The sequence below is a fragment of the Crinia signifera genome, chromosome 5 (assembly GCF_055691185.1).
Source record: "Crinia signifera chromosome 5, ASM5569118v1, whole genome shotgun sequence".
Taxonomy (NCBI): domain Eukaryota; kingdom Metazoa; phylum Chordata; class Amphibia; order Anura; family Myobatrachidae; genus Crinia; species Crinia signifera.
This window is the reverse complement of record NC_139221.1, coordinates 265,044,770-265,060,507: the sequence shown is the minus strand read 5'-3', so window position 1 is coordinate 265,060,507 and position 15,738 is coordinate 265,044,770. Positions and strand designations below refer to the sequence as shown.

Sequence of the window (15,738 nt, the reverse complement as noted above, 5' to 3'; positions counted from 1 at the left end):
CGAGTTGTCAATGCCCTGCGGGCATAGATTCTCCTTGTTCAGTAGCGCACCACACTGTAGGTAAAAGAGAGCTAAGTAGACAAACGAAGTTCCAAACAGCTCTCAGTGTATATCAACTGCAGAGTCTGTTATCATGGGTGATATGCTTGGGTCTGTCTAACATAACTATATCGACACAATGTATCCAAAGGAGCAGATTCCTGTTACCAAATGTAACTACTTGTGTGTGTTGCTACTATCTGTTCTGAACTAAAGGAGCTGTAGGCTAAGAAAGTGAGATACGTCATACAATTATACTTTACATGAATATTATCACATTTATCACGATGCAAAGATGCCAAAATATGTCCAAAAAGGTGAAATAAGTAAAAGAAAAGATAGTAAGTACTTTACATATATATTATTGTGGTACACAGTACCAAATGATAACCACACTTGTAAGGATATTATCTGTCACAACCAGTCACAGTCGGTGTAATTTGGAGCCACCAACTATGCTTTAAACATTTTTTTGTATATACTGTACATCAGAATGCACGGGGTTTAGTCATAGGTTGCGTATGTAATTTCAGCTAACAGCTATGGTAAAGTTGTGCTGTGTACACTTCCATATATTACTGTATCCAGAGTGTCACTGTCTGAGTCATTTATCAGTGAACAGCAAAGTAAGTGGTTTATTTATAGGCAAGGTGTACTCCCGCTGTGTAGTGGATAGGAAAAGAAAAAAATTGGGAAAATAGGGGAGGGGGGGGGGGGGGTTTGAAAAAGAGGGAGGGGGGGGGGGGGAAACGAAGAAGAGACAAACAACGGGGGTTATCTAGAGAGGTGGGAGGGAAAGTGGAATTGGAAAAATGGAAGATCTGACTATGTCCACAGGTCGTGGATGCTCCCACCGACTTTATATACCCTTGACAATGGCGGGATTGTCTGGTTGGAGGCTGGGAAGTCCCCTTCCCCCTCTCACAGGCGGCCCTTTTCCAATTGTCAGCTGCCACCGGGTAGGGTGGGCTTTTGTGGGTATTGTGGGGGAGAAATCCTGCCTATTGTGGAGTCAGAGAGAGGGAATCAATGTTACCCTTTAGTGTTAAAGCGGCTGCTGCCCTGCTTCTTATACCTATCGCCTGGGGTGGAATATTGTATCAGAGAAGGAGAGGTCACCCATCTCCTATAATACCTTCTGACGCCCCAAGTTGGTTGCCATCACATTAGTTGATGGACCTTTACAGGTATAGCGGGTGAGCGGGCTTAAGAAACACAGGCGGGATTTACTGCAAGGACCCCAAAGTGGGATACTACTATCAGGTGTTCCCCTGGTTAGATACGTCCAGTGCAGGGTAGGTTGGTAGCAGCAGTGATATCCTGATAAGTAGTCCCGAAAAAAGGAGGGAAAAGTAATGCTGTTCAAAGTGTGCTGCTGTCCCCCATATGTGTACCGATGTACCCAGTGGTGGAGGATGAGCGTCACTAGTCCAGCTGAATGAGTGTAGATGGGGAAATTAGAGTAAGATAAGGGAGAAATGGAAAACGAGGGGGTAGGAGTGTGGAAAGCGGTAGTAGGGGTAAGAGGAGCAGGGAATTTGCGGGAGAACAGGTACCTGTATACATCAGATGCTGGCCTGCATATAGTCCGGCATCGGAGCCATCTGGTGGGAGGATGTCAGTCACTCAAATTGCTGCGGCTGTGTAGCTGGATTAACACCTCACACGCTGTCCCGGCTCTAGCTGGCGACTGCCCGACCGGCAGGCGCACTCTGTGCCCTCAGCGTCCTTCTAGCAGTGGAGGTCGCCGGGGCTACTGCTGTGGCTCAAGCTTGCAAAGGTGTAGCGCGTCCACGCCGCTGCCGCTCCGATGCGGTCCGCTGCTGCTGCGACCGGGTGCGTGGTATGCGCTCCGTACACCCGGTCTGCGCTGAGTGACCGGGGCTGCCGGGACTGCTGGCAGAGGCTGTCGGGATCGCCGCTAGCTGATTCAGGGTGTTCCGTGTGCAGTACGGCACCTGAATCTTCCTGGACGGCTGCTGCTGCGGCTGATACAAGTGAGGTGAGAGAAGACAGGGAGGCGCACAGTGTCGGCGTCCCTCCCTGTAAGTGAACAGAACCAACGATCGTTTCACCTTAATCGGCTTCCTCAGGGTTCAGGTGACACACACCTGAACCCTGAGGAAGCCGATTAAGGTGAAACGATCGTTGGTTCTGTTCACTTACAGGGAGGGACGCCGACACTGTGCGCCTCCCTGTCTTCTCTCACCTCACTTGTATCAGCCGCAGCAGCAGCCGTCCAGGAAGATTCAGGTGCCGTACTGCACACGGAACACCCTGAATCAGCTAGCGGCGATCCCGACAGCCTCTGCCAGCAGTCCCGGCAGCCCCTGTCACTCAGCGCAGACCGGGTGTACGGAGCGCATACCACGCACCCGGTCGCAGCAGCAGCGGACCGCATCGGAGCGGCAGCGGCGTGGACGCGCTACACCTTTGCAAGCTTGAGCCACAGCAGTAGCCCCGGCGACCTCCACTGCTAGAAGGACGCTGAGGGCACAGAGTGCGCCTGCCGGTCGGGCAGTCGCCAGCTAGAGCCGGGACAGCGTGTGAGGTGTTAATCCAGCTACACAGCCGCAGCAATTTGAGTGACTGACATCCTCCCACCAGATGGCTCCGATGCCGGACTATATGCAGGCCAGCATCTGATGTATACAGGTACCTGTTCTCCCGCAAATTCCCTGCTCCTCTTACCCCTACTACCGCTTTCCACACTCCTACCCCCTCGTTTTCCATTTCTCCCTTATCTTACTCTAATTTCCCCATCTACACTCATTCAGCTGGACTAGTGACGCTCATCCTCCACCACTGGGTACATCGGTACACATATGGGGGACAGCAGCACACTTTGAACAGCATTACTTTTCCCTCCTTTTTTCGGGACTACTTATCAGGATATCACTGCTGCTACCAACCTACCCTGCACTGGACGTATCTAACCAGGGGAACACCTGATAGTAGTATCCCACTTTGGGGTCCTTGCAGTAAATCCCGCCTGTGTTTCTTAAGCCCGCTCACCCGCTATACCTGTAAAGGTCCATCAACTAATGTGATGGCAACCAACTTGGGGCGTCAGAAGGTATTATAGGAGATGGGTGACCTCTCCTTCTCTGATACAATATTCCACCCCAGGCGATAGGTATAAGAAGCAGGGCAGCAGCCGCTTTAACACTAAAGGGTAACATTGATTCCCTCTCTCTGACTCCACAATAGGCAGGATTTCTCCCCCACAATACCCACAAAAGCCCACCCTACCCGGTGGCAGCTGACAATTGGAAAAGGGCCGCCTGTGAGAGGGGGAAGGGGACTTCCCAGCCTCCAACCAGACAATCCCGCCATTGTCAAGGGTATATAAAGTCGGTGGGAGCATCCACGACCTGTGGACATAGTCAGATCTTCCATTTTTCCAATTCCACTTTCCCTCCCACCTCTCTAGATAACCCCCGTTGTTTGTCTCTTCTTCGTTTTCCCCCCCCCCCCCTCCCTCTTTTTCAAACCCCCCCCCCCCCCCCCCCCCCTCCCCTATTTTCCCAATTTTTTTCTTTTCCTATCCACTACACAGCGGGAGTACACCTTGCCTATAAATAAACCACTTACTTTGCTGTTCACTGATAAATGACTCAGACAGTGACACTCTGGATACAGTAATATATGGAAGTGTACACAGCACAACTTTACCATAGCTGTTAGCTGAAATTACATACGCAACCTATGACTAAACCCCGTGCATTCTGATGTACAGTATATACAAAAAAATGTTTAAAGCATAGTTGGTGGCTCCAAATTACACCGACTGTGACTGGTTGTGACAGATAATATCCTTACAAGTGTGGTTATCATTTGGTACTGTGTACCACAATAATATATATGTAAAGTACTTACTATCTTTTCTTTTACTTATTTCACCTTTTTGGACATATTTTGGCATCTTTGCATCGTGATAAATGTGATAATATTCATGTAAAGTATAATTGTATGACGTATCTCACTTTCTTAGCCTACAGCTCCTTTAGTTCAGAACAGATAGTAGCAACACACACAAGTAGTTACATTTGGTAACAGGAATCTGCTCCTTTGGATACATTGTGTCGATATAGTTATGTTAGACAGACCCAAGCATATCACCCATGATAACAGACTCTGCAGTTGATATACACTGAGAGCTGTTTGGAACTTCGTTTGTCTACTTAGCTCTCTTTTACCTACAGTGTGGTGCGCTACTGAACAAGGAGAATCTATGCCCGCAGGGCATTGACAACTCGGTGTGATTTATATATGTTTCATGTTTGTGTGTCAATGTAATATCTTTACTTTTGTCTAGTACTAATTTTAACAAGAAAACTAATAAAAGCTAAATTTTAAGTTTACCACACTCTGGGGGAGATTCATCCACCCCACTCTCCCATGTGTTACTAGTGACTATACCTATCCAATACTACTGTTCCCCTGTTTGAAAATTTTCTTTGAGAGGTGAAAAAATACCCATACCCTGGCTAGTTTGTGTTGTATCATATACTGTCATTCATAAATTCTTACGAAAGTCTTAAACCGATTACAGCCTTGTAATCACCAACAATGAGTGCCCCAAAAAAGAGAGAGTCTTTCCTCTTCCCTGTTTGCATACGTTTACTCTCTAGGGAGCACCTCCACGCTATCTACCCTGCGAGAATCTGTTTCACAGACCTCCTAACTACATTTGAATTGTGGATTATTGAAATTAAATTGTTCTGAACTATTTTCATATATTTGTTACCTGTGCACTGATCCATCCACCACTTCCCCTTTTCCCTAACCTAATACCCAAGGTGTACGCCTTATGAAACCACACTCACCTATAGGGTGGTCCCTATGTGCATCAAAAGGTCTTTTATGTGGTCCCTCCAGCAACTGGTCTGGCTCTCCACACAGAATCAAGTGGTACATCCGGTGATGTGCAAGGACAATTTATTCCTCATCCACAGGATAAAAACTAACAGGATTAAAAAATAAGAGGTCACAATTTAGTGCAGAATTACTGAAAGTGTTTGGCCTTATAACACCTACAAAGTATGTGTTTACATTTGTTATGAAGATAAATTACTGTGCAAAAAAGTAATCTGAATACTGATATATACCGTATATATAATCTTTGAATGCCATTTTTGTGTTTTAAGCATAACCGCATGTGTGCCACCTAGTGGCTAAACAAAAACATAATGTCAATTTAATCAAAATGAATACTGACGAATGTTTGCTGGGTGCTTAGCTGCTGGGTCTTTTTGAATAAACGTCTATGCTTTTATTTATTTTTATTAGCTGCAGTGAGTACAGGTCTCTGTCAGCTGTCTTCGGTATATGGAATGTGTATTGTACAAGTCTACAAACTGTTCCTCATGTACTATATGTCACATTTAGGTGCCTGGAATACTTACTTAGAAATGATGCAAACCCAGGGATTAGGGACAAACATGGCTATAATGCAGTTCACTATGCAGCTGCCTATGGACACCGTTTATGTTTGGAACTGGTAAGTAGTATGATATCTTCTAAAGGTTTCTGTTACTGCTTTGTCTCTCAATTTGACGTGTCTTTATCTCCCTCCAGCAATTACATGTATTTATCACGTTTTCCATGCAATATTTCGAAGCAGGCCAGCAGTGTCACCCTCCTTACCACCAAATATCTAATCTTACGTACTTAGTAAGCTATTTACAGGCTAAGGGGGGTATGCAATGTCCCGCCGCTATTCCCGACGAGGGACATAGCGGCGGCTCCCTATTCAATGCTGTATTTAGCGACAGCATTGATGTGGGATCACGGCAGAATGGGCCCGGCTTTAGAAGCAGTCGGACCCGTTCTCCCGATAACGTCCGTGGATCGTCGCGATCCTGGCCGCGGATCGACATTGAATCCCACCTGTCGTTCTGCAGTCTATGAGACCGCAAACGGTCTAGGATAACGGCTGTCAGGAGGGACCAACAGCCATGATCCTGGATTGAATAGCTCCTAAAATGCAAACTTGAGGAAAAAGTAGCAAAGCTGAGTGAAAATTACTGAAGGCCAGACTTTAACATCCTAGTTAACTATTGGTGAAATAAGAGGCAAGACTGGGGAAAAAGTTGCAAAAATTGGAAAGGGCTTGTATGAGTTAACTTGCTACATCCTGTTCGTGTTGTCATGTACATTTTGCACATTTTATTTTTCTGTAGATGCTTTAAATCTTAATTTAAAATGCTCCTTTTGATATACAAAAAACTGCTTTCTACAGTGTCATGGGGGGCAAAGTGGCCGGCATACTAGTTCAGGAGAAAAGGGGTGGATGGGAAACTCCTGTTATTAATAGCTATATTTGGTTCTGTATACTTGTGTTCGTTTCGTTGGCGTGTGTGATTTCATTCCTTTTTTTTCTCTTTTTAATACAGATTGCCAGAGAAACACCTCTAGATGTTGTAAGTACACTGCTCCTCCGATTGTCATGGGCAAAATCCGCATTGGTTGATAAATACTGATCTGTATTTTAGTTGTACAACAAGTTGTTGATCAAGCATGCAGACTGTATGACCATCCATTCTTGTTAATTACAGTAATATGCACATATACCTGGTGATTACACAGCATGCATGTTATAGCATATGGTCCTTAGATTAATACATAATTCAATTCTGAAAAGTGAAAGAATGTCCTTCTAAGGGATGGATTCTCTGTTAATTTACTGGGGGGAAAAGGGATTTACGGGGCTATTCGTCATCATTTTATAGCTCGCTAACCCATAGGTTCTGATATAAGTTTATGGAGCTATGTGATAACATGTACATGCTATGATAAGGGCACTTTCATCAGTTTATAGCCTACCTTAGGCTTCAATAGATATATTCACTAATTGTAGCCTGCGGGTCTACCGTGAGCTGCCGCAGGCTGTAATTGAATAGCCCCGGGCCAAACTATTATCCTGCTTTTTATTACCACAGCTAATTGAATCTGCCCCTATATGTTTTTATATATATATATATATATATATATATATATATATATATATATATGTGTGTGTGTGTGTGTTTTTTCCTTTTCATTTAGCTTATGGAAACTTCAGGTACAGACATGCTGAATGATGCAGATACCCGGGCACCAATAAGTCCGCTACACTTGGCTGTAAGTACTTATTACAATTATTTTTGGGGGGGTTTATATATGAAAGACAAAACGGCTAGTCTGTTGGTTGTAACCTCATTACGCCGCTGACACTGGTTCCAATGCAGGACTGAGTTTTCTGTGGTCAGGATGGCTGTTTTCCTTTGTAGCTCATTTGTGCATTTGCAGTTTCTACTGGTTTCTGAAGGTTTTATACTTTTACCTAACCTAAAATGCTCATTTAAATTCACTTTTGTCTCAGGCTTACCATGGGCACCATCAGGCCCTAGAGGTACTTGTGCAGTCTTTACTTGACCTTGATGTACGGAACAGCAATGGCAGGACTCCTCTGGACCTCGCTGCTTTTAAAGGACACGTTGAATGTGTAGATGTTCTCATCAATCAAGGAGCATCGATATTAGTAAAGGACTATGTTGTGAAAAGGACACCCATTCATTCAGCAGGTATGCCAGGCAGTGTTTAATGTGGTTAACTATTTAGCTCCCATGGCATATTTTTCATGTACTGTACAATCCAGCGGATGCAGCCTGAACTTGTTGTGTATTATTGGTTCACTTTAACGCTTGACTGATTTTCTAGTAATACACTTTTCAGAAATACGCACAAATCCCTGGATTTTTCACGCGCACGCACATAATCCTGGTACTAGTGAATGTCTGAATGGCTCTACCAGGGACAAGGGACCCGGGATTTTTAAAAACCCGGTATTGAACCGGGTTTAAAATCCCAGGTGGTATGTCTGAAATGATTATAAATGACAGATGTGAAAGCTTTTTAGCTTGTCTTTTTTTTACATTAATCTATTGTGTATAATATATTGTGTATAATATAGTAGGTAGAACTCTTTTTAATAAATAATTAGATAGATTATCAGTGACTATATTGTCAAATTTGACTGCATGTTAGACATCGAAGTGGGGGCGGCCACTAACAATATAGTGGGTTCACACTAGACTTTATACATGATAATATAGTTAAGGGTAAAAGAAGTGTTATTCCCGGGTTGGACCTGGGTTGCTGGGCAATGTTAACGGGTAACCAGGGTCGAGCGACCGGGGTCCCATCCACTTCTATGGAGGAGGCATCAGCGTGACTTCAGTGCTGCCGCCTTCCCCGCCTGACAAGCCGCTACTCTACCCTACCCCCGGATGACGTCCGTGACCTTGCAATAAGCCAGGTTGCTGTGAGCAGCTAAACACTGCAAATGCGGGATCGCTCCTGGGATGGTCCCGTGTCCACATCCCAGGTGCGACCCGGCATTTGTGATGTGAAAGGGGGTATACAGTTACAATTAATGTAGAACCAATACTGTGATTTAAAATGCTTTAATGTTTGTTTTGTTTTTTTCTAATTATTAGCAATAAATGGACATTCAGAGTGTTTGAGACTCCTCATAGGAAATGCTGACATTCAGGCTGCAGTGGATATTCATGATGGAAATGGACAGTAAGTCTGCGTTATTTTCCCAAGCTGATATACAGTAGCTGCACCAGCGACTTAAAGAGCTCTGCAGTTCCCAGCGACATACCATCTGTCCTCTACTCACTACAGTCCTACCCTCACACAGACACCTCTTTGCACCCTAATGTCATCTTTACCTGTCACAGGCACTTGAATAAAAACTGCATTAGTTTTATTACCAGTAAATGTGCAGTTCCAGTGTCACCTGCATATATGAATAATCAGGCAACAGGAGGAGTTTTATTCCATGCCCTAACTACTGTCCTGTCTGGTCCATAAAAATGTCTCTGGAGGAGCAGTTCAAAAGGTGTCATTTCAAATATATACCATATATACTGTACTCTAGCCCCCCTTTTTTTGTAAAATAAAGAAGAACTATATATTATTTTTTTCCGTTTGCTTAACGCTTGGTAATATTCAAGCAATCAAGCAAGTTTTCCTAATAGTTTTGGTAATTATTACACAACCTAAGTTCTCATTTTACTGAGCAGTTAGTTGATTGTGGTTTATGCTTGATGTGCTGTGGGGTTTCCTGTAAGTCTGCGCTGCAGCTTTATCATCACCTGTACATGTATTACTCAGGGTTCTATTATTGGAAATATTGAAACCATGGCGAAAAATTTACTCAACCTTCCCCTCCCTTCACAGCCCTGGCATTTCACATGTTCAAAAAGTGTTTAGCAGCGATCCTCCTAAAAATAACCCACCCAAAAAACCAAAACCGTACAGTAAATTCAGTAGACAGCATTTTTATTTCCTCTTTTTTCCAGTTCTGCATTTTATAATGTGGAGAACTGTATAGCACATCCCATGCTGTTAACTCTTTATTGGCCTGCGTGCTGCATATATTTGAATAGTGTGCAGCTTATTCTGGCCTTGGCCACTTGTTGAGGGAGGGTATTAGTGGTGGGTTTCTCTTGACTTGCCTGGCTCATAGTCAATCTGCATTGCACTTTCATTTTCTTCACATCTGGATGACAGCCATAAGGGAATAGTTCTGCTGACTGGTGCAGTTTCCGGTAAAAGCTGTCTTACCCTCTCTCTCTCTCTCTCTCTCTCTCCCTCTCTCTCTGCTTTGTGCCTTGTATTGCTCAGGACTCCATTGATGCTCTCTGTCCTGAACGGGCATACAGAATGTGTCTATTCATTGCTGAACAAAGGAGCCAATGTGGATGCCAAAGATAAATGGGGAAGGACAGCTCTGCATCGAGGGGTAAGGCTTTCCTTTTTTATATATATATATATATATTTGTTTTTTTTAAAGGGCGTGTCTCTGCAACATTGCCCTATCATTGTGATAATGTGCATATACCTGTATAGCAGGGATGGGGAACCTTCGTCCCTTCAGCTGTTGTTGAACTACACATCCCAGCATGCTCTGCAACAGTTTAACATGGCCAAATAGCAAAACGGTACTTATGTAATATCTGGGCTCCCGTTTTTCTTATGAGACCGCGTCCCCTCGCTGCGCTCGCCACGCTTCGGGCACGGTGGCTCGCTGCGCTCGCCACACTATATAGAATCAACTCCATGCATAGTTGGATAGTAGGGGTATGAAAAAATGGGGTGCATTTAACATGGGAGCCCAGATAATACATAAGTACCGCAAAACTGTAGCAGGGCATGCTGGGATGTGTAGTTCGACAGCAGCTGGAGGGCCGAAGGTTCCCCATCCCTGCTGTATAGCTACACTCAAGTCAGCATTTTAAAATACATTTGGCTCAAATAATCAGTGATTGGCTATTTGAATATATCCATGGTTTGCTTTCTTTCATGCAAGTGGATATTGTTTGTAGTGTAGTATTAATGATCACTGCTTTCATGCATCTATAGCGAAAGTGTTTCTTCTGCCCCTTTTGGGGTGATGGCGTAGTCACAATAGGGTATTGGTCCTCTCTGAGGCAGGGCACCTTCTCTTTATATTGATCATCTAGTCCTCATCACTGTATACCACTGCTACCAGCGGCTGTGTGTAAGTATGTATTGTGTGCTTACAAGTGGCAGGTACTAAATTTGTTACCAAATCAGGATTATTTATCAGATATTTTGTTTAGGTTTATTTTAGTCACCCGATGTGTATAGATGTTTCCCCATACAGCTAGCCTCAATATGCAATTTTGAGATGCCTGGTGTGAGTCAACAGCCAGGTCCTGTGCAGCTTTGCTAACTTTGGGCGTCTTAATTTTGACAAAAAATAAGTTCCAAAACAGTATGGCTAGGACGTATACAGATCAGAACAAAACTTGTACTGGTAAAAAAAAGCCACAACTGCTACATTGTACAGAGTCAGGGACTCGGTCACCTTATACTTTTTGCATCTGATTGTTTGATATGCCGACTGTGCAAATGGGTGGCCATATACATTCTATAATGTACCAATTATAACACCCAGCCATCTGGACACGCTTTCTTATATAAAGAGATGATGATGCGCAAAGCAATCAATCACATGTCTATAGTTTTGGATGCAACAGAGAAAGGATAGAATCTGGTTGGTTGTCACCTTTTCATTTTTGGCTTTAGTACATTTACAATTGTAAAGCGAAATGGAATCTGCTGCGCTGTATAAGAAAGTAAATTAAAAAATGAAGGCCTTGGTGTAATTTTATATAAAAATGTCACTATACATTAACTTTTGTAAATTGCTCTGCTGTTCGCAAGATTAACGCTTATTGCCTGGGGTATGCATAGATGTCTACATGGATTAGAGGCGAGTGTGCAAGATTTCTATAGCCTGTGGTTATATTGCCTATTACTGTATGTGAGAGAGAATTGACCCTGCTCCCTATTGCCCAACTGATTGATGGTCAATAATGTAATGGGCCAATTCCTAGATAGAGAGTTTAGGTGTGTTTTATTATTCAAATATAAAAATCCTCCTTGCATTGTCACAATCCATTAGAAAATGTTTTTTTTTTTAATATAACTTGGCATAATATTTGTGTATACTACAGGGTTGGCGAAAAAAACGTTTTTCTTTATTTTCTTGGGGTTTGCTAATCCACTTTTTTTGGTTTGAACCAGTTTTTTTTTTTTGGCATTAATGTTTTAATGAAAGAAAAACGTAATCCCATTTGTTATAATAATACTGTGGAAAAATTGTAATGTATTAGAAACCATGTTTTAGTGCTTTCTAATATTAACAACCAAAATGATTAGGCTTTGATATGATTTTATTTGAAATCTGTCAATAAAACCAAATTTAGGCGAAATCATTAAAACATGCAAAAGTAATTTCAGGGAAACACACAAACAAAAAAGGCGTTAAGCATTAGCACTGGATATGTCACTGGCATTAAATATTTTTGAATAAAAACACTAGTTTAGATGTCTTTTCAGTTCCCCGTTTGTTTTGAAGCTTCGAATGAACTAAACCAAAATAAGAAAAAATACTTCCTACACTAGCTGAAGATGATTGAGCAGTCAGAAGTTGTTCAATAATGGGAAATTCATAAGGATTAACAAATGTTGGGGGAGTAGCTTGATGCTAGGCAGACTTAGCACCTCTTATCCGATTCACCCCCTATATCTCTGTTGTGTGTATGATTTACTGCATTGGTTCAGCTTACTTAGATAAAGACCACAGGCAACAAGAATGTGGAATAACACCAGGAATTTTTTTATTTTTAAGAGGTCATGGTGTTTTGCCTGTAGTTTATTTTAAAAAATTAAAAAAACTTTTGGTTTAAATGGGTACCAACCCTGGTATACTAAACCCAAATGGGAAGGTAGATCTGGTAAGACTAAATGGAACACATTTAGTATGGAAGTGAGGCTTGTTCAGAGGCCCTACTATGATGCCCAGTTTAGTCTACAGCAGGGCTGGGCAACACCGGCCCTCCAGATGTTGATGAACTACACATCCCAGCATGCCTTGCATCCGTTTCAGCATGGCCACATAGCAAAACTAATGCAAATCATCCTGGGATGTGTAGTTCATCAACATCTGGAGGGCCGGTGTTGCCCAGCCCTGGCTACAGTGTATGATTCAGTGGTTGCCAGTCTACTATATAGTTCAGGATGTGAAAGTTGCAAAGCTGGCTTAAAGAAGCCATAATATGGTGCTCCGTATAGCGCTCAGTCCATTATGTGGAGGTTGCCGGATTGGAATACAGTCTGTGTTGTGGTGGTTGCCAATTTGTCATATCCAAAAGGCCATGTTCTGGTTGCCATCTAGTGTACACATCAGCCATTATGTGGTAGTAGCCATCTAGTGTACACATCAGCCATTATGTGGTAGTAGCCATCTAGTGTACACATCAGCCATTATGTGGTAGTAGCCATCTAGTGTACACATCAGCCATGATGTGGTAGTAGCCATCTAGCGTACACAGCAGCCATGATGTGGTGATTGCCATCTAGTGTACACAGTGCCACAATGGGGTGGTAGCAGACATCTTGTGTACACAGGCAATTATGTAGTGGTTGTCAGTCAGGTGTACACAGAGGCCATGATGTGGTGGTTGTCAGTCAGGCGTACACAGAGGCCATAATGTGCTTGTTGTCCGAATTCACAGTTCTGCTTAAAGGAGGACAAACGGTTACCATGCCTCTCCAATATAAAGTTGAGGCACCCTCCCATATGTTTAGAAATTAACACTTTCTGATCCTGCATGTTTCCGGTATATCCCAGTGATGATACAGTAAATAACACTCCAAACAATATCTAAATTTTTATTTTTAGTACACAAAGCATTGTAGCCTGTACAGCAAAACATTGTGATTTGATATTGTGATACTATAGCATCTGCTGGAAAGTTTTCACAGTATTTTCTTACATTTAAATGGCCTTTGGCATTTCAATGACAAATGCCCTCACAGTACAGTCTACAGAATACATATTTTAATAATGTCCATTTAAATGGACAAGGAGTCAGAAATGGTTAACAGATTTTGAGTGAGTAACTTCTTCTTTCCGTTGAGACATTGTCACATGACTGACCCAGCCCCTGTGTATGAAATCCTCCCAATACACTTGTACACAACAAGTCTGCAAGCCAGTTGCTGAAATGTCTGCCTGTCAGCGTGGCACCCCTCTCCTGTGCTGGTAACCTGCTGCAGTGGAGTGACGGGGAACATATCTGGTTAAGTAAAGCAGCCAGTTATTTCAGGACAGGTATATTGATCTGGAGCAATGCTCTTACTTTTGAAAAAATATTACACAGATGGTTATGGAGAAAGTTGTATGGTGTAAATAGTTACATAATAATCTTTCCAAAGATTATATTCAGTCATGACTATATAAAGTATAAAAAATGTTTTCATTATTAATATTACCATTTAGAGTAGACACTGTGTGGTAATTTAAATTGCTGCATTATTTCTATATGTGTAGGTATTTTTGATAGTAAGGAATTCTAGTAACCAAGAATTTACTCAAGTAGTTCAATTGCTGTATTCGCTGTACTTCCATTAGGTGGGGAATGGCTAGATTACAGGCTGTATTATAGACCGTAATGCCATATTTATGCCCTGAATGTTAGCAGCTGCCTGGCTAGCAGAGTACGGAGGTGGTGTGTACAGCTCTTTCCAGATTCTTTCAGCTATACATCTATACCATGTAGACAAGAACAAGGCACAGATTTTCAGCAGCTAAAACAAATGTGTTACGAGTTGTGTCCATTGTATTTTAATTCTAGGTATAATATTATGGGTCGGCATGCTATGTGTTTTGTGTGTGTATGTTAGTTTGTGGTAATTGTATGTCATTTTCTCCATGTTTGTGTCTTCAGGCAGTGACTGGGCATGAAGAATGTGTAGAGGCGTTGCTTCAGCACAGTGCTAATTTCCTGCTGCGGGACTGCAGAGGACGTACTCCCATTCACTTGGCTGCAGCATGTGGTCATATAGGTGTCCTGGGTTCTCTTCTCCAGACAGCCGTCTCTGTGGATGTTGTTCCAGCAATAGTAGACAATCACGGATACACATCTCTTCACTGGGCTTGTTACAATGGTACAGTATGCTGCATTCTTATCTTCGTTCTCATCATGTCCTTTTAGGAGTTATAGTTGTTGTTCGGACTCCCTGACATTTGAAAATAAATTGTCTACTTAGCTGCACAAACTTTTCATACAGACATGCATGCATTTCCTGCTTATAGCAGAAGCATTGTATATTACTGTATAAGGTAGTATAACATTGCGTTCATCTGTAACCTATACTTTCATTGAAGAGCTACAGCTCTTGGTGTGTTAGGATTGCATATTAAATTGTTTATCATATAGTTACAGAAACTTTCCACTTCTTTATTGTACAGGTAAGATTGTGGTAGTGTTTTTTTTTTAAGCTACTCTTTATATGTTGGCTTGCCATGGGGGCCTGATTTATGACTCTGTTCGATCCGTTGTAGCAAGGGGTGGTATATACTTCAGTCATGCATTCTTTAAATCTCCCTTTTTTTCCTCCCGATCAGGTCATGATGCCTGTGTAGAGCTGCTGTTGGAGCAAGAAGTGTTTCAGAAAATGGAAGGAAACTCTTTCAGTCCCTTGCATTGTGCTGTGTAAGTCGCCCATATACCAAGGACCACCACATTTTTATGCTGCACTTTCCTAATGTTCACTAATATTTTTCTTGTTCTTAGCATAAATGATAATGAAGGAGCTGCGGAGATGTTAATAGACACATTAGGTACAAGCATTGTGAATTCAGTGGACTCAAAAGGAAGGTAAGCATAAAATTGGGTTAAAGATTCTTTTGTTTATTACCAGTTCTTTATATAGCGCACACATATTCAGCAGCGCATTACAGAGAATATTTGAAAGTTCACATCCTTCCCTGACCCAGTGGAGCTTACAATCTATATTCCCTACCACATGTACACTCACGCATTCTAGGGTTAATTTTGTTGAGAGCTAATTCCCGGAGGGAACCCGCGTAAGTATGGGGAGAGGATACAAACTCCACACAGTTAGGGCCTTGCTGGGAATCGAACCCATGATGTCAATGCTGTGAGCCAGTATTGCTAACCATTACACCATCCGTTCTGCCCAAAAGATGACCGGAGACCACAATGACTGAAGACCACCACCATCCATCTGCTAGGCATAGTTGAAATTTTGCAAACCCCCCTCGCCAGATTGGGCAATCATGAGTATTCAACAGGTCTAAATCTC

General features: G+C 42.6%; 1 protein-coding gene across 3 annotated transcripts in view; it reads left to right on the top strand.

Annotated features, from left to right (window-relative positions):
• Nucleotides 1–15,738, top strand: part of ANKRD28 (ankyrin repeat domain 28) — a 144,849-nt gene that overhangs the window by 118,918 nt on the left and 10,193 nt on the right. For all 3 annotated transcript variants that reach the window (XM_083188970.1, XM_083188969.1, XM_083188971.1), the window contains exons 15-23: nt 5,431–5,542; nt 6,438–6,464; nt 7,090–7,164; nt 7,406–7,607; nt 8,523–8,610; nt 9,721–9,838; nt 14,358–14,577; nt 15,038–15,125; nt 15,207–15,290. In XM_083188970.1, the coding sequence (XP_083045096.1) occupies nt 5,431–5,542; nt 6,438–6,464; nt 7,090–7,164; nt 7,406–7,607; nt 8,523–8,610; nt 9,721–9,838; nt 14,358–14,577; nt 15,038–15,125; nt 15,207–15,290 (1,014 nt within the window). The remainder of the gene's footprint in view (nt 1–5,430; nt 5,543–6,437; nt 6,465–7,089; nt 7,165–7,405; nt 7,608–8,522; nt 8,611–9,720; nt 9,839–14,357; nt 14,578–15,037; nt 15,126–15,206; nt 15,291–15,738) is intronic.